Source organism: Bos indicus x Bos taurus, chromosome 25 (genome assembly GCF_003369695.1).
Source record: "Bos indicus x Bos taurus breed Angus x Brahman F1 hybrid chromosome 25, Bos_hybrid_MaternalHap_v2.0, whole genome shotgun sequence".
NCBI classification, from domain to species: Eukaryota; Metazoa; Chordata; class Mammalia; order Artiodactyla; family Bovidae; genus Bos; species Bos indicus x Bos taurus.
In genome coordinates this window covers 13,382,992-13,401,931 of record NC_040100.1, presented here as the reverse complement: position 1 = coordinate 13,401,931, position 18,940 = coordinate 13,382,992, and the positions used below count along the sequence as shown (strand labels likewise).

The 18,940-nt window shown below is 44.5% G+C and overlaps 1 protein-coding gene across 1 annotated transcript in view; it reads right to left on the bottom strand.

Annotated features, from left to right (window-relative positions):
* The window catches only part of GALNT17 (polypeptide N-acetylgalactosaminyltransferase 17), a 432,156-nt gene that overhangs the window by 6,214 nt on the left and 407,002 nt on the right, over positions 1–18,940 (bottom strand). The window contains exon 9 of the mRNA XM_027526765.1: positions 11,032–11,127. Within this exon, the coding sequence (XP_027382566.1) occupies positions 11,032–11,127 (96 nt within the window). The remainder of the gene's footprint in view (positions 1–11,031; positions 11,128–18,940) is intronic.

The window sequence follows — 18,940 nt, the reverse complement described above, 5'->3', positions numbered from 1 at the left end:
ACGCAGGTTTGAACTACGCAGGTCCACTTACACGTGGATGTTTTCAAGAAGTATGTATAATATGATTGGTTGGTTCAGTCTGCAGGTTTGGAACCACAGGTAAGAAGGGCCAGCTTCTTATGCATTTCCTCCTAAGATCCCAGCTGACTGTGGGACCTGAACTGCTGAAGTAGGCTTGTGACTGGTCCTCTTCCCTCCAGCCCTTCCCCGTTTCCATCTGTCCTCCCCGGTCCTGCACATTCAAATCCCACCATTCTCTGCCTCTACCTGCTGAGGCTCCCACTGCCCACAGATTTACGGATACACTTTCTCAGCCATGCTCTTTTGCTATAGGTTCCCCAACTCATCTTTTCAGTGTTAACTCTTGGTTTCTTGGCTTAGTCTGACAGACAACTTGAAGATTCTCAAAAACACCCAACGGTCTTCTGCCGGGGACCAGCCCCAGCTGATCCAGGGTATTCGAAGGAGAGACGGCCTAGGCGACTATTTATATGCTAATTAGAGATATAAAGAATAATAGAGTGAGGATAGCTCAGTAGGAAAATTCAGTGGAGAAAAGAGGCTGAGTAGCTTGGTTTACGCGGGAAACCAATAAAACTTCAAGACAAGAAGTTTGCACCACTTACGTAGGCCGCAGGCGCCCTCTCAAATAGCAGAAGCTGCCTCACCCTAGACACCTTCTCGAGTGGGTCTTAGAAGCCCAGGCATAATTAATAAGCATGGTGGGTTCCGCGCTCCAGATGGAGACTTCAGCCAGAATGTGAAAAGAATGACATGGGGAGACCAAGCGCTGGTGAGCAAGGCCCGTAGCTTTATTTTCAACAGGGGTTTTTATACCCTAAGTTACACATAGAGGATAATAGGGGATGCAAAGTCAGCAGTCTTTGACTCTTATCAAAAACCAGGGTTTCTTTCCTACAAATTTATCGTATACAAATGGTTTAGGTGATTTACATCATCTTCTGGCCAGAAGGCCTACTAACATTTTATGACTCTTGACAAGGACTTATCAACAAAGACTTATTTTCTCTAAGAGTAATTATTTTAAGGTTTGGCGCCATCTTCCGAAGATAAAATTGCATTCCTATAGGGTGGATGTGTAATGGGTTTACAACAAAGGAAAGAATTTATTACCTTAAGGGTCTAAAGTTACTAACACCAAGGCCACTACTTATTTTTTCTACATACCAACTATTAATTAATACATATTCAAGGATACAATTCAGGGGATGTGAAAACTTGGCAACAAACATTGACTCATCAATGACATCCCTTACTAGTCTTATTCTGACAGTTTCTAACTCTCTGAGAGGCTCTAAGCTATTTGAATATCTTAAGCTTCCCATGCCTCTTGAGGCTGGGAGACTGTAAACAATCGTATACGTAGCTGTAGGAGTCCGGGTAAACTTGTCAGGCGAGTTAGAGAGCCATCTGAGGGGTTTGGATTTAAACACTCCTAATTGCCCAGGAACTTTATTAATTGGAGCTGTAAGTTAACTCTTTGACAGAGAGAGCAAGATGGTGGTGGGGGACAGCCCCTAGTAAAGTCAGAGGTGAGAGCACAAAGCAATAAAGTAGGCAGACTCTGGTTTTTTGGGGGAAGATACTCGAGAATATCCGGGGAGACTCCCGAGGCTCGATCCCGCCTTTGCGTATCCCGAGCCTCCTTCCTCATGACCTTTGTCACGAGCGGAATGTCTCTCGCCGGCTCCCGGCAGGTCTTCCCTGTATAAGATATACCCCGGACATCTCTGGTGGTTCAGTGGTTAAGAATCTGCCTGCCCATACAGGGGACACAGGTTTGATCCCTGGTCTGGGAAGATTCCACATGCTGAACGGCATCTAAGTCTGTGTGCCACAACTACTGAGCCCACGCTCTAGAACCTGCAAGCTGCAACTCCTGAAGTCCGCTCATCCTAGAGCCCTTGCTTCCCATCAAGAGAAGCCTGTGCGCTGCAACTAGAGAACAGTTTGCCTCAACAAGAGTAAGCCTGTGCAGAGCAAGGAAGACCCGCACAACCAAAAATGAATAAAATTATTTTTAAAAATTCTTATTTTGAAACCTAATCCCCCCAGTTATACCTACTCCTACCCCATCTCCCTTCCTTCCACAAAGCCACCGCATCATGTGATGTATTTCAATTTATATACTTCTACATTCTATTAATGTGTCTTTCCCTGTTAGAGATTTTTGTCTTTGCTGTTGTTTCAGCACTGCAGCATTCTACTCATTGTTACATACCATAAGGACCAAGAAAAGTATCTCGCAAAAAACAAATGCCCTATAAATGTCTTTTGAATTGAACAGGATTATTTTAGATTTTGCTGCTGGGCCCATGAGGAGAAATAAATGTCATTATCCACAACCCTAATGCATTAGGGAAAAAAAACCCTTTGAGCTCAAATACAATTAATTCTCATTTAAGAGAAAAAGGAATTTTCTATTTGAAATGATCGAAGAGGTGCATAAAACTATTAACCCACATTTAACAGCCTTGAGGGAAAACTAAAATATGCAGGTTATAGCCAAATAAACAAAAGCCAGCCAAATAATTGTGGATGACTTTGGAACACAGCAAAATCTATCGGATTGTCAATAAAAACATGGCTTGCAATTGCTTTCATATTAAGGGTCTCTCTCATCATTTCAAAATCAGGCCTAGTCAGAGTAGAATACCATTGGTAAATGAAAAATGCAGTTTATCTAGCTTCTACCCAAGAGACAGAGAGATGGGTTCCATTGATTCAGAACTGCTCTGGGGTGAATTTATTTGTTTGTTGTGTGGCTGAAGACATGAGAGTGGTTTCTGGGGACAATGAGTACATGCGTACATTTTTACAAACAAACAGACTTTCTTCATCACTGTCCAGGGCATGCCAGAACTCAATTCAATACAGAAAAAAAAATATTTTCAACTGTATTAGAGTGTATGCACGGTGGCTGCCTAGGATCTGGGGTGGAGAAAAGGAGCAGGAGAAATCTTTAGGGGCGTCAGTGGAAATTCAGAGATACACACTACCATACGTAAAACAGATAGCCAGTGGGGATTTGCTGTATGACTCAGGGAACTCAAACTGGAGCTGTGTGACAATCTAAAGAAAAGGTGGGATGGAGTGGGAGGTGTGAAGGAGGCTCACGAGGGAGGGGACATATGTATACCTATGGCTGATCATTGTTGATGTATGGCAGAAACCGACACAATATTGTAATTGTCCTTCAATTAAAAATAAATTAAGAACAAAAATGGAAATGCAACAGAAACTTTCTATGTTTTGATTAAGCAAGGGATTTCATAGGTGTGTACTGCCAGAACTCAGCCAACTGTACACTTCAAGCAGATACAAATTACTGTACCAACTTTATACTTCAACAAAGTGGACTGAAAAGTCTATCCGGGGATGTCCCTGGTGGTGGAGTGGGTAGGAATTCGCCTGCCAATGCAGGGGACATGGGTCCGATCCCTGGTCCAGGAAGATGCCACAATGCTGTGGGGGCAATAAGCCGTGAAGCCTGGGCGCCCTACAGCCCGTGCTGTGCCACAAGAGAAGCCACGGCAATGAGAGGGCTGTACCTGTAACCAGAGAGCAGTCCCTGCTCGCCGAAACTAGAGAAAGCTTGCATGCAGTGATGAAGACCCAGCACAACAACAACAACAGAATACATAAATAATCATTATTTTTAAAAAATCGATCTGGGAGCTTAAAGGCATGCTATAGAATTCAATATGTTTCCTGTAAAGAGGGTCAGATCCTAGTGGAGTGGTGGTCCCCAAGGCCTCTCTCCTCACCATTATGACTCATCATGCTAGATTTTTATTTTTAATTTTGGCTCTGCTGGGTCTTCATTGCAGGCTTCTCTAGCTGTGCTATGAGGGCTTAACTGCTCCACAGCATGTGGGATCTGAGTTTCCTGACCAGGGATAGAACCCACATCCCCTGCTCTGGAAGGCGGATTCTTAACCACTGGACCACTGGATCACTAGGGAAGGCCTGTTGTGCTGGATTAAAGCGCAGTATTTCCAGACAAAGCACTTGCTACTTGCAACGAATGTGGAGACACCTGTCTTTCTGGGGTCCAGCACTCTGGCTCCATCACCCACCAAATTCGGAGCTGCACTACGGTCTGTCCCAGGACCCCTATCCCGCTGTCCCCTGGGACACAGCTGGAGCCCCACTGGCCTCTGCAGCTCTGCCCTCAGCACCGAGTTGGAATGTTCAGCACTGTCTGAACTGAACAATCAGGGAATGAGGCTACTTGAACAGTTGGCACTTGCTTTGCTGCGTGTCGTGGTGCTAAGAACACAGAGCCCTTTTCTCCAGGGGTTTTCACCTCCCCCTCCATCATCCTTGAGAAGTAGCGATGTTGTTTCCTTACTAATTCAGTGATATGAGAACCACCTAAAACCAACATATTTCTTTGGGGGGAAGAAACGCTGAAAGCAAGCCTCAGAAATGATAATGGTTGTTTGAAGGTGGTAGAATTATAGATAATTTAAATTTGTCTTTTTCAAATTCACCAATTAGCTGTTGCACCTTTAGGAAACAAGAAAAAGATAAGGAGTGACTCACTTTGAACTGAACAGCTCTGGGTGAGGCAGGAAGGCTCAGCTGCTAATGTGGCCACCATCCTAGTGTTCTGAGCTCGTTATTCCAAGCCTAACAGTAACACAAAAACCTGCCTGGAACCTCCCTGGTGGAACAGTGGCTAATACTTGTGCTTTCAACGCAGGGGGCGCAGGTTCGATCCCTGGTTGGGGAACTAGGATCCTGTGCATTGCAGCCGAAATCAAACAAAAACCTGCCTGGATCACTTTTTGTGTTTGGACGAAGATCAATTCAACTTCTAAGGAGATGTAAAACTTTAAACCAAGAATCTCCACTGGAAAACAACTTAGGACTGTAACTCTGATTTTCTGGAAAGAAGAGCTCATCAACCCCTTCTGGCAAGAAAGGAAAAGTACAGGAATTCCTCCTTAACCTGGAGGCCCCCGTAAGCAAAACCAAATACCCCTGCCTTTAGTTCTGCAAGCCATCTAAGACGTCGAGCACTTGTTCTCTGTATGTGGTCTGCGAGATCCACTTTTCAGGGGTGATTAGAAAGAGAGAACCAGGGATTGCAAATGGAAAAGCAAAACAGATGGGAGACAGAAAGGCTGGGGTCCCCCGCCAAGTCTCAGGGAGCAGAGGGGAAGTAACTCTGCTCTTCTCCCAGGTCTGCAGAGAGGGTGGGCGTGAGGGATGCTCGTGAGTACTGGATGAAGGGACAGCCCAGGAGGCAAGAGCTCAGAGCCCTGACATAAACAACCCAGAAACGGCTTGAATATTGTGAGGGAAGATGAGTTAGAGGAACAGCAACAACAAAAAGAGAATCTGCAGCGAGGCGTCACGGATTCATAGAGTTGCACCGGAATGCAAGGGGAGGTTTTCTGTTTTTCAATATTGCAGGTGTGTACATGCTCAGCTGTCTCAGTCGTGTCCAACTCTTCGCAACTCCATGGACTGTAGCCCTCCAGGCTCCTCTGTTCGTGGGATTTTCTAGGCAAGAATACTGGAGTGGGTTGCTATTTCCTCCTCCAGGGGATCTTTCTAACCCAGGGATCGAACCCGAGTCTCTTACATCGCAGGTGGATTCTTTGCCGCTGAGCCACCAAGGGAGCCCAAAATACTGCATAAGAGACAGGCAGTGGAAACACAGCAGCACAGAAGCTCCAGGGTGTCCCGCTCCAGGGTGTCCCTGGTATGGTCTCTCCTGCTTTCTGTGGTCTCTTTTGTATATGTGTAGGTTTCCCAGACATAAACAAATACCTGCCCTCGCTCCTCCAACGCTGGTTTCCCTGAAGAGCTAAGGTTTCCCTGCTTTGTAGTGGTTTCCAGGAATTGAGCGATCATAGGGTTTGCTTCTTACAGAAGGTGAGAGGTTTGCTCCAGAATCACGAGCCTGCTTGCTGGGGCAAAGCCACCTCCCCCTGGGGTGCAAACTCCAACATGCTCTCCGAGGATCCGTCCCCTGCGCCCCACCACTTACACGACTTTATCTGGAAGCGGAGGCTGCTGGGTGTCATTAACTTCGGTGTTTTCCAAGTGCCTTCCACACACTAAGCCCCGTCACTCCATGGGGACACTGGTGCCTTATTGGCAAAATGCATCATCGTGACAAGGTGTTTGAATGATGGATCGCTTAAACGATGAAGCCATCAAAGAGGAAGCCCAAGATCAGATTACATTTAATTACGGGATAAAGGAATTCTCATCTATCACTCTGCTGATGAATTAGCTGGGGGAGGGAATGTGTGCTTCTCAGCAAAGAGGGGAGAGGAAGACTAAATGTGCTGACAGACGGACAAACAGGGGAGACCTGTGACACCCTCCCTGGAACTCACTGGGGAGTTCCTAAACAGAGCTGACTCCTCTCAGTTCCTCTCCAAGGGGCATACCTCACCTCCAGAAGGCCCCATTAGAGCTTGGAGCTCTTTCAAAGAGTGCTGTGTGGAGTCCCCAGGGGCCCTGCACTCAGAGCTCTTGCTGGCCATGCCCTATCCATGGCGTGGCTGCTGGGCGCTGGGGTCCTCAGCTCAGGGATGAGGAGACCGCACTGGAATTGGTGAGGCTGTAAGGACGGTGCACAGGAACACTCCCAGTGAAGTTGATCCTCAACTTGGAGGTGGATAAAAGCACTGGGGGACAGAGGGAGGGACAAATGAGGAGGGGCTTCAGGGGAGTGTTGGGGCATTGCAGAACTGCTCTTGATTGTGGTGGGGTCACTTGACCATACGCTTTGTCAACAACTTGCAAAACTGGGACTTCCCTAGCTGTCAGTGGCTAAGACTTTGCCTTCCAATGCAGAGGGGGTGGGTTCGATCCTTGGTTGGGGAGCTAAGATCCCATGTATCTTATGACCAAAAACCCAAAACTTAAAACAGAAGCAATACAGTAACAAATTCAATAAAGACTTTAAAAATGACCCACATAAAAAAAATGCTTAAGACTGTTCTCTCCTGTGGCTCTCAAGGAAGCACAGTGGGGCAGTGCAAAAAGCCCTGTGAAATACTAAAAAGTATTGAAAATAAAACTTTAAAAGAAACTTGCAAAGCTACATTATAAAAACAATGAATTAACCTTAAAATTAACCTTAAAAGTGAAAACAACATTACATAAAAACTGAAATAGCATTATAAATTGAAAGAAAAAACCAGGCTGGTATGCTAGGCATAGGGCTTCCCATGTGGCGCCAGTAATAAAGAACCTGCCTGCCAAGGCAGCAGTCACAAGAGATGTGGGTTTGACCCTTGGTGGAGAAGATCCCCTGGAGTAGAAAACGGCAACCCACTCCAGCATTCTCGCCTGGAAAATTCCATGGACAGAGGAGCTTGGCCATGGGGTCATGAAGAGTCAGCCACGACTGAACATAAGCACACATTAGGCATTAATCTATGTTATGTGGACAAACAGGGACATGGGATCGCTACCTTATAGCCTCGCCCATAACGGATGCCCAGTAGATGGTGTTGATGGAAAAAGAAAGCATCTGGAGATGCCTGTGAATATGCAGATTCCCAGAGTCCACCTTCAGCAGGTCTGGGGTTGGACTCAGGGATCGGCATTTGTAATGAGTTCCTGGTTGCTCCCTGTGGACCATGGCTGAGATGCTGGGTGGGGAGTCCCACCCTTCATCCTGGCTCTCAATACTCTGTGCCTTTTGGCTGCCCTGGGGCTTCCTGTTGGCGCTAGTGGTAAAGAATCCACCTGTCAATTCAGGAAATGCAATAGATGCAGGTTTGACCCCTGGGTTGGAACGATCCCCTGGAGAAGGAAATGGCTATCCAGTGTTCTTGCCTGGAAAATCCCATGGACAGAGGAGCCTGGTGGGCTACAGTTCCTGGGGTTGCAAACAGTCAGACATGACTGAGCGCACACACACTGATGTTCCCCCGAACACGCCATATCCCACCCCCAACCCCGCCTCTACACCTCTGCTCTTACAGTACACTCGCCTGGCACTGCCTCCATGCTTGCTTCAAGTCTTCCTTCTGTGTCTTGCTGTGAACTAGAGGACACTGGCGGCTCAAGGACATGAGCTAGGTCTCCTCCCATGAATCACATGGTATAGCCCAGCATTGCAGACCAGAGGTCATGGGACGGTTTGAAAAGTGGCCTGGCATAGCCTGAATCTCAATTTTCAAAGGGAGCTGGGGGGAGGGTGGTCACTACCTGCCTGACAGGTACAGGATTAAATGCTGCCCAAACCAGAAATGGGTTTATCGTCAACATTTTGTTCCCTGTCTCAAGCCAGCCATGGCACTGAGCTGGTGTGAACTGCATCATAGGGACCTCAGGCAGCAGCTTGGACAGAAGGACTTGAGAGGAGCCTCAGAGCCATTGGAGGGGAATTAAAAGAATGATGCCCTGGGCCCAGTGCTGCCCACGCTGTGCTCTCTTCTTGATCTTTGCCTTCTAGAATGGGGAAGGTTGACAGGTTGACCAGGTAGACTGGAAGAGAGAGCAAGAAGGAGCTGGCAGAGGAGGACAATCCCACAGCCGATATCCTGGCAGGAAGACCTTGGCTGTTCCAGTGAAGTCACCCCACCACCCCACACCCCACGCCAGACCTGGGCCCAAGATGGCAAAAGCTGGGGGAGGGGAGCCCTGGGCCTCTTAGAGAAGACCTCCCACTCTAAATAGGATCAAGCTGACACCAAAGGCTGCTATTGCGCCCTTGACATCTATTTTTTCTATGCTTGTGATATAAAGTTTATTTAAAGATAAAAGACAGCCAGTTTAAAGAAAAATACCTTTAAACAAAACACTGGCTCGGAAAAGACACCGATGTTTGTCTGATGCAAAGTAGTAATCAGACCAGAGCAAGGCTGGTCACTAGCTCGTGATTGAGCAGGCTCTTCTGAGAGGCCGGGAACCGTTTCCATCTTGTTGACAAACACATGTTGAAGACAGGAAATTACCCTCCTCAGTGCCTATTTTATCTCTGTTTAATTGCTGTCTGATAATAAATTACAACACAGAGTCCGTTAATTAAGCTAACGATGTCTGTGGAACACGCCTAGTTACAGGAGCTTTGATTCACTTTGCCCACAGCACTTTACGAGGTGGTTTAAAAGCATGTCAGGACACGTGACCGGTGGGGAACCACTCCGAGCCTAGGGCGAGCGGGTTTGGGCAGGAATAGGAGGAAAGCTTGATGAGCGAGGGGAGAGGCAGCCTGGCAGGTGGAGAGCAAGCAGTACCAAGACTGCACTCTAATTCAGGACATGTGGTAGAACAGAAAATGAAAAAAAAAGATTAGATTTGCTTTCGCAAAATCAGCTGATGGAAAACAACCATGGCCCATGCGTACAGGTGCTCCTCCCAGAACTGGGGGGTTAAGGACGAGCCTGATTTGGTTTGCTGTCCCATCATCAACTAAGTGGCAGGAGCATCCATTTGGAAAAGTTTGCGAATGCAGGAGGGGTGGGAAAAAGATGAATTCTAGATATTTTCTGCACTGGGCTATGAAGGCGACCAAGCTCCCAGCAGGAGAGGAGAACTTGGTGACCAGCTCCTGTCTGGGCAGGGAGTAGGCAGGAAATTATCTTGAATTCTGTGGACTGGATTTGGATTTAAAGTGCCTGGGTTCTGGTCGGCTTTGCTCACAGGCATCTTTGTGCCTCAGTTTCTCCACCCCGCCTGCTTGTCTCCTAGAGTGACCACAAGGAGCAAAGGACTCAGTATTCAATCTGCCTGGAATTACTTTCAGAGGACCAGTCACACAATGAAGGGAACGGGGGTCTGGATTATGAGAACCACCTGCGGCGACAGCAGAGGAAATACAGCTCGTCTCTTTCCAGATGCCAGCTTAACACGAAAGCACAAGTGTCCAGAGCAGAGCAAACCCACGAGCCACAAACGCACGTGAGGACGTGTGCATGCCTGACGCACGTGACCTTGCAGCTGAACGTGTGTGTTCAGAGAGCACGAGAGAGACGAAGGGAGCTTACGGGGCGTTGTGTCCACTGTCTTCCTTTCACAGACGAACAAAAGGAGAATATGAGTCTGGCTTCGAACCAATCATCTCGTGTGCCTCTGAAATTGAATATATCTTCCCAGTTCTGGCGTGCCTTTTATTACTACTGGGTAACATAAAAGTGTTTTACATTTTTATGCATGCCAAGTCTAATGATGTCTTTGGATCTGTTTTCTCCCAGTTCTCGAGGACCTGCAAAGCTCTCCTGGTGCACACGTCCATGCACACACGCATGCGCACGCACACCATGGGCTAACACAAAGCTGTCAAAGGAAATTCATTTATCAAGTTCGACTTTTACTGTGTTGGTCGATTGTTTTGCCCTCTTTGGTTATCTTTGCTATCTCCTGAGAGACCAGAAGACACATGTATTCTTTAAAATGTTACTGCCAGCACATCACTCCTTCCCAGTCAGTGTTCGGCACCTGTACCGCTTCTTGCAGACAGGGTCATACTCACCACCAAACTGATGATAGTGGCTAAGACTCCACACTCCCAATGCAGGGGGCCTGGGTTCAATCCCTGGTCAGGGAACTAGAGCCCACATACCACAGCTACAGATCCTGTGTGAGGCAAATAAGACCCAGTGCAACCCAATAGATAAATAAACATTAAAGAAAAGCTTACGATGGCCTTTCGGAACAGACACACCAATCAGGTTCTCATGAGGGAAGCGGCTAACGCTTTCTTTGATGTTGTAAGCAGGCTTGCTTGGTTATCAGCAAACATACGTACACATGACATCTATTTGCCTATTAGCAAATGACACCAAAATGTAAGCACAGTTTCCTTTCAGGAGAAAATGCGCCCCTTTATCCTCTTAATATCTGTGCTGATGCAGCCACCTATGAATCTTCTCCCTCGTTTCTGTAGAGAAATCACCAGAAAGCCCCTCGCCTGCTCAGAACAGTCAATAGCTACCAAAGGAGAGGACAAAAGAAGTTTCCAGAAGTCCTACGAATCCCCAGTAGGTGCAGTGAACTTACTCCCTTCCTGGTCAGAGACAGGGCTCCTACCTGGGGTCCCCAGCCGTGGCACGGGTACAGTATTGCTGTGTGGTTCTCCATTGGCCCCTGGTCCAAGCAGACGTCTTTTGCCTTGTTGTTGCGAAGCTGTGGGAATAAGCCAAACAGGACCCGTCAGATCTCATCTGGTGGAGCGACTGCTCCCCACCCACCACTCCACCTCGACTTGATTCTGACTTCCAGACGCCATGAGACCTCCCCTCCACACCCCCATCCCCAAGTAAGGACCAAAGCCTGAATCTTGGAGGAGATCATTTAGCAAGAAAGACAGTCCTCCAGTGGGTGGTGTGGGCACTGACCCTCTGCCTGTGACCACGTACCCTACCAAGCACGTAATCCCTCATTCTCAGCATATGTGACATGTTAGCGAACATTATGGTGTTAATTTTGCAATACTTAAAGGTATCAAGTTAACAAGTTGTACCATTTAAAGTGAAGTTGCTCAGTCGTGTCTGATTCTTTGCGACTTCATGGACTGCAGCCTACCAGGCTCCTCCGTCTATGGGATTTTCCAGGCAAGAGTACTGGAGTGAGTTGCCATTTCCCTCTCCAGGGATGTTCCCAACTCAGGGATTGAATCCGGGTCTCCTGCATTGCAGGCAGACACTTTACCATCTGAACCAGACTTCCCTGTAGCTCAAACGGTAAAGAATCTGCTTCCCTTGTGGCTTCGTGTTTCACCTGGTAAAGAATACATGTGCAACGCTGGAGACCTGGGTTCGATCCCTGGGTTGGGAAGATCCCCTGGAGAAGGGACAGGCTACCTACTCCAGTATTCTGGCCTGCAGAATTCCATGGACAGAGAAGCCTGGCAGGCTATAGTTCGTGGGGTCGCACAGAGTCAGACTGGACTAAGCGACTAACACACACAGGGCCCAAGGGCTGTGAAAACGCAAGTCTCCCAGTGGCTGGTTCATCTTGCACCTCCCGCCAGATTCACTCAAGATGGCAACCTGGGGCAATCTGAGGTGGTTGCACTGCTACTGTTGAGATTATACCACTTAAACTTATACAATATTAGCTTCCCTGGTGGTTCAGACAGTAAAGAATCTGCCTGCAATGGGGAGACCCGACTTGAATCCCTGGGTGGGGAAGATCCCCTGGAGAAGGGAATGGCCACCCACTCCAGTACTCTTGCCTGGAGAATCCCATGGACAGAGGAGCCTGGTGGGCTACAGTTCATGGGGTCACAAAGAGTAAGGACACGACTGAGCGATTAACACTTTCATATGTCAATTATAGGTCAATAAAGCTGGAGAGAGAGAGAGAAAAAAAAAACAAGAACACCAGCTTGGGGGAAAAAAAATCAGTAGAGGAGCATTTTTTGTAGCCTACTGGTTTCAAGCCAGAGGAAAGGCAGCTTCTGATAGCTGAATATCACCCCTTTTCTCCTGGAACCAATTCCTTGTCTTAAATACTTATGTTTGAAATACCTAGGATGGATTCTCTTTTTCTTTCTTTTTGAAGAGAAGCATTCTTTTAAACCCAAGATTCCAAAAGTCCATAAAGAGGGGTATAGAGAGAAGTGATGAATCAGACATTCCAAAGATGGTCCAAAGCAAGCAATCTTTAAAGAATGACTTTAAAGAAAGCTAGCTTAGGAGACCATAGCTTAGCACCACAGCTTTAGTTCCTTTATATTAATAGATGCTTTAAGAAATGCCTGTTGCCAGTGCTTTCAGTGGTGCAAAGGTTAATTATATGGAAAAACCCAGACAATTTCTGAGTACAAAAGTAATTCAAAAGAGTTAGATTTTTGAAAGTGATGAAATTTTAGCAATACTTTTACCCAGGCATTTTGCTTGTATTCTTCTCTTTTTTTGTATACAGAAGAGCAATATGGTAGAAATGTCTAATGAAGTCTAACAAAGTTTTTAAAATAAGTAAAAATTAGAGGTGATAAAATTAATAAAAAATATTGTTTGGAGGACTGACAAAAGATATCCTATTTTTATAAATTTACACTGAATGGTAAGTTGGAAGCCTTCATGTTTAGCAATTATTTCCCTTTTTGAGAATTATTGGTTTATTCCCCCATTGAGATCTCAAGTGGTTTTATTATAGATTTGTAAGAGCTCTTTACATATTAAGAATATTAATGTTTTATGGCATATGTGTTCCATATAATGATATCACAATGCTAGTCTTTTAAATTTTTCCCTGATGTTTATGCAAACAAATCTATTGTGCAGTAACTTAATAAATGTTTCCTGAAGCTGGTAAGGGTTTGGTATTGTGCTAAATTTAACAATCACAAAGACTGAAAAAACCAAAAGAGTACCTGCCCTGAAGGATGGGCTGAAGAGAGAGACAGACATAGGAAGAGCTAGTACAATAACTGAATTATGCCAGGGCAGCGAAGAGATGCCCTCACCCATCTGAGGCTTCAGAGACTAAGGGGAGGTGACTCCTGAGCTAAATGTTAAAAAGGATTAAGTGAAAGAGATGCTAATGATGTTCTATTTTTCACCCAGAGGATGTCTACATGGATTTTTACTTTATATTATTATGCTGCACATGTTGGGTTTATGTATATTTTATGTGTGCTGTATTTCATATAAATAATGCTTAAAGAAAAAAAAAAAAAGATGAGCAAAAGTGAACTAGGGAGTAGAGGTTTTTCCATATGAGCCAAGCACAGAATTTTGAGTAAGAGTTGGTGGCTTAATGTTTCTGTATACATCGAAGTACTTGTGCATTGGGAAGGCAATATCTTACACGTGTGAGTCAGGACATAACATATTTGCATATCTTTCTTTTTACTTTTTTTCTTTTTATTGAAGTATGTTGTTCAGTCTCTAAGTTGTGTCCAATGCTTTGCAACCCCATGAATCGCAGCACACCAGACTCCCCTGTCTTTTATTATCTCCCAGAGTTTGCTCGAACTCATGTCTCTTGAGTCAGTGATGCCATCCAATCACCTCATCCTCTGTCGCCCCCTTCTCCTCTTGCCCTCAGTGTTTCCCAGCATCAGGGTCTTTTCCAATGAGCTGGCTCTTCACATCGGGTGGCCAAAGTATTGGAGCATTAGCTTTTACTGATATATGCGTGCAAGCTCAGTCACTTCAGTCATTTCCGATTCTTTGGGACCCCATAGACTGTAGCCCACCAGGCTCCTCTGCCCATGGAATTCTCCAGGCAAGAATACTAGGGTGGTTTGCCATTTCCTTCTCCAGGGGATCTTTCTGAACTATGGATCGAACCCACGTCTCTTAAGTCTCCTGCATTGGCAGGCAGGTTCTTTACCACTAGCGCCAACTGGGAAGCCTTACTGAAGTATAGTTAATTTAAAATGTCATTTTAGAGTCCATGTTTCCAATGCAGAGGGCACTGGTGCCTTCCCTGGTAAGGGAACTAAGATCCTGCATGCCACGGGGCACTGCCAAAAAAAGTTTTAAAAAACCTTTACATTAGAATATTTTTTTAAAAATAGAAGTTACCAAAATGTGACTAAGAACAGGATATATACAGTTTACAGGACTAGAAAGCTTTTTAAAAAGCCTCCAAACAAGCGAGTTAAAAACTGAGGAAAGAGACTGGAGCATCAAAACCAGAAATATTCAGAGGCCTATGGAAAAACACTCAAACAGAATTGTACATGAAGAACAAAAGGTAGAAAGTACATACGGAGTAGTGGTCAGGCAGGGTGTAGTGAAAAGAACCCACAGGAGTGTTAAATCGGAGTTGTCTAAATAATGCTAGATTTTGTTACCAGACTGAATTTGAATCAGTTTGATTTCTTCCACTTAATACTGTCGTCCATCTGAAATATATTTCAGTAAATGGTGGGCTCAGCAAGCACAAAAGGAGTAACAGAGGCCAGTGCCCTGACATGTTAACACTGATCATAGCTGGGAATTGGGATTTGAGATAAGTTTTGTTTTTATCTTTATATTTTCTATATACTGTATGTATTGAATTTATTATTTTAAAAAGATAGGAAAATTTGCAAAAACAAAAAATTTCCCTCCTCCAAAAATCAGATTATGATCTCTATGTTACCTCTAAGGCCATTCCAACCTTCAGCTCCAGAGATGTCATGTACACTCTGCTTCATGTGAAATGTGCAGTGTGCAGCCTGTGGAATGGTGCCCTAGCCTCCTAGCATTTTATCATTTTTATTGTTTCTCTTTTCGTAACTATTTTTCTTCTAATCATAAAATTATCATATAAAGATTAGTGATAATTGAGAAAACGTGAGAAAATACCACATTAAAAACTGCCTGTCCCCTATGTAAAAATTTCCCCTCCCATACTCTTGTCTTTGTTGATGTGGCTTAGTCTGTAAGTCATGTCCAACTCTTTTGTGACCCCATGGACTGCAGCCCACCAGGCTCCTCTGTTCATGGGATTTCCCAGGCAAGAATACTGGAATGGGTCGCCATTTCGTTCTCTGGAGGATCTTCCCGGGCCAGGGATTGAACCCACGTCTTCTGCATTGCAGGTGGGTTCTTTACTACTAATCTAAAGTACTGGCTAATCTAATTTCATAATCCTGACTTTTTTTCTCTTAAGGCTTATATTATCAATATTTTTCTTGCATCAAACTTCTGTATACATCTTCTGAAATGCTGCAAAATATTGCAAACTACAATTTAACTAACCTTCAAGTTAAATTCAAATTTTCGATCAAGGAAAAAAAATCCTTGAGATGAACAATGTTACTTGCAAATCTTTGTCCTCATTTCAGATTATTTGCTCGGGATAAGAATGGAGAGGAAGTATGACTATCATTAAGCCTTTTAATACATGTGGTTCAAATTGCTTTTTAAAAAGCTTGTTTCAATTTGCACTCTCATCAGAGGATCTGTGGTTTTCATATTATCAAGACCTGGCTGGCAAAGCACCAACAGATATTCCAAAAATGAATCTTTGTTCTTTTGGTGTAAGACAAAAAGCTGCTGCTGCTGCTGCTAAGTTGCTTCAGTCGTGTCCGACTCTGTGGGACCCCCATAGATGGCAGCCCACCAGGCTCCCCCGTCCCTGGGATTCTCCAGGCAAGAACACTGGAGTGGGTTGCCATTTCCTTCTCCAATGCATGAGAGTGAAAAGTGAAAGTGAAAGTGAAGTCGCTCAGTCCTGTCCAACTCCTAGTGACCCCATGGACTGCAGCCTACCAGGCTCCTCTGTCCATGGGATTTTCCAGGCAAGAGCACTGGAGTGGGGTGCCATCGCCTTCTCCGAAGACAAAAAGCTACCACAGTGTATTTTATGTTATTTTTCACTCCAGTGTATTTAAAATTTTTTTTAATTTCTTTGATTATGAAATAAATATTAAAATTTCACCCACTTGTATTTTCTCTTGTACTTTGTCTCTTTTTCTTTGGGGATGTTTTCTCATTTAAATAAAAAATTTCATTTAAAATCTATTTGTGGAGTTCATTATACATTAATGATATTATCCATTCATCTGTCGTATTTATGATATACAGATTTCCACCTTGGCATATTATTTCTCCATTCACTTGATATATAGGTTATTTTAATATTTATGAGCCCATATCAAATGTCATTTTCCTTTGCATTTTCTTCCATAGCTTTCTTTCACTCTTAGAAAGCCCTTCCCCTTTAAGAGTTCAGATTCATGTCTATTTCTGGATGGTTCCATTATGATTTCTTTTCTTTCATTTAATGCTTATAGTCCATCTGAAATATACTTTGGGATTTGCTTTAAGAATCTAAATTGTTCTCTTTTCCAAAGAGCTGGGTGATTTACCCAATTGTCTTATGAATAATCCTTTCACCGCCCACTGTTTTTCCATGTGATCTTTATGTTTGATCTTCGAGAACCAAAACCAAAAAGAAACGTGTTTTTATTTTAAGGAAGACAAGGCAGTGTGCACCTATTAATGGCTAGTAGAACGTGCCAGGTATTGTTCTAAGAAGTCTGTATATGGAGTCTTGTTTTTCATCTTCCCAACAACCCCAACCCAACAACCAGAGGAACTTTCACACCCTCATTTTACAGATGAGGGGACAGATGCTAAAAGGAGCCACTCGGGCTTGAATCCAGCAGGCTGGCTCTAGAATCTTCGTGTGTCCCCAACCACTACATTTGTGGGCGTGCATGCTCAGTTGCTCAGACTTATCCATCTCTTTATGACCCCATGGACTGTAGCCGACCAGGCTCCTCTGTCCATGGGATTCTCCAGGAAAGAATACTGGAGTGGGTAGCCATTTCCTCCTCCAGGGGAGCTTCCCGACCCAGGGATCAAGCCCACGTCTCTTGCAGCTCCTGCAATGGCAGGTGAGCTCTTTACCACTGAGCCACCTGGGAAGCCCCATAAGAAGCAAGCTCCGCATCCAGATTCCAGCTCGAAAGGGACATTTTGCCTGCACTTGGATGATTTAACCTGGGGCTGACTTAATTCCTCCAAAAGGTTTCTCCCATAAAATAGAAAAATGCTCAACTGTAGAAAAAGGAAATGCTCTAAGCCCATGAGGGAAATGCTCACCAGCCCATGCAGAGCTGGTGGGGCATCTCTGTTGGGTCCAGAGTGCCCGGCTCCCTGAGCTCTGACCAGAGTCCGTGTCACCAACCCTCATCCAAAAACACAGGGATACAGAGCAGGTGCCCCAGGGCTTACATACATGCACGTTGTCAGCAGTGCTGCTTACAATAGTAAAAAACAAAACAAAACAAAATAGAAATGTCTATGTTTTCAAGCAAAACATAGCCATCACAAAAGGTACCATCTTATACAGCCATTGATAAGGTTGCATAAAAAGGCTTAACCACACAGGAAAATACTGTCTCATTAGTAACATTTCAAATTATGAGGCACTGTGGACAGCCTGGTTTTAGTTTAAAACATATATACTTTTTAATACCATCTTATATAGCCATTAATAATGTTGCAGAAAAGTGCTTAAGGACACAGGAAAATATTCTCTATTATTAGTAACATTTCAAATTATAAGGCATTGTGGACAGCCTGGTTTTAGTTTAAAACATATATATATATATATATAATGTATATATATTTATACCATCTTATACAGCCATTGGAGTTTCAGCTTTAGCATCAGTCCTTCCAATGAACACCCAGGACTGATCTCCTTTAGAATGGACTGGTTGGATCTCCTTGCAGTCCAAGGGTTGGCTACCTCATGCGAAGAGCTGACTCATTGGAAAAGACTCTGATGCTGGGAGGGATTGGGGGCAGGAGGAGAAGGGGATGACAGAGGATGAGATGGCTGGATGGCATCACTGACTGGATGGACGTGAGTTTGAGTGAACTCTGGGAGTTGGTGATGGACAGGGAGGCCTGGCGTGCTGCGATTCATGGGGTTGCAAAGAGTCGGACACGACTGAGTGACTGAACTGAACTGAACTGAATACAGCGATTAATAATTTTGGAGAAAAATGCTTAAGGACACAGGAAAATGTTCTCTATTATTAGTAACATTTCAAATTATAAGGCATTGTGGACAGTCTGGTTTTAGTTTAAAAAATATATATATATACATATACCAATACCAGTAGATGTGTATATAAAAAGTATTTGTATAAACCTGGCAGGCTACAGTCCATGGTTGCAAAGAGTTGGACACAACTGAGCACACATGCATGCACACACACACACACACATATATATAAAAATAAATATTTTTAGGAAAAAGAAATATATACACACATGCAACAAATAAGACCATATATCCAAATGTACACATTATCTTTGGGATTAGAACGCTTAAGTCTAATCCTGGCTTCATGATTTATAAGCTATGAGACTTTAGATAATTTAATGTCTCTAAGTCTCAGTGTTCTTGATAAGATGGAAATAACACTACTGCCTGATAAAGTGAGGATGATTGAACTCAAATGTGAAAAACACTTAGAACAGTACTGGCACATTTTAAGTGTGCGCTGCTATTGTTGCTATTTTCAAAATGCAGA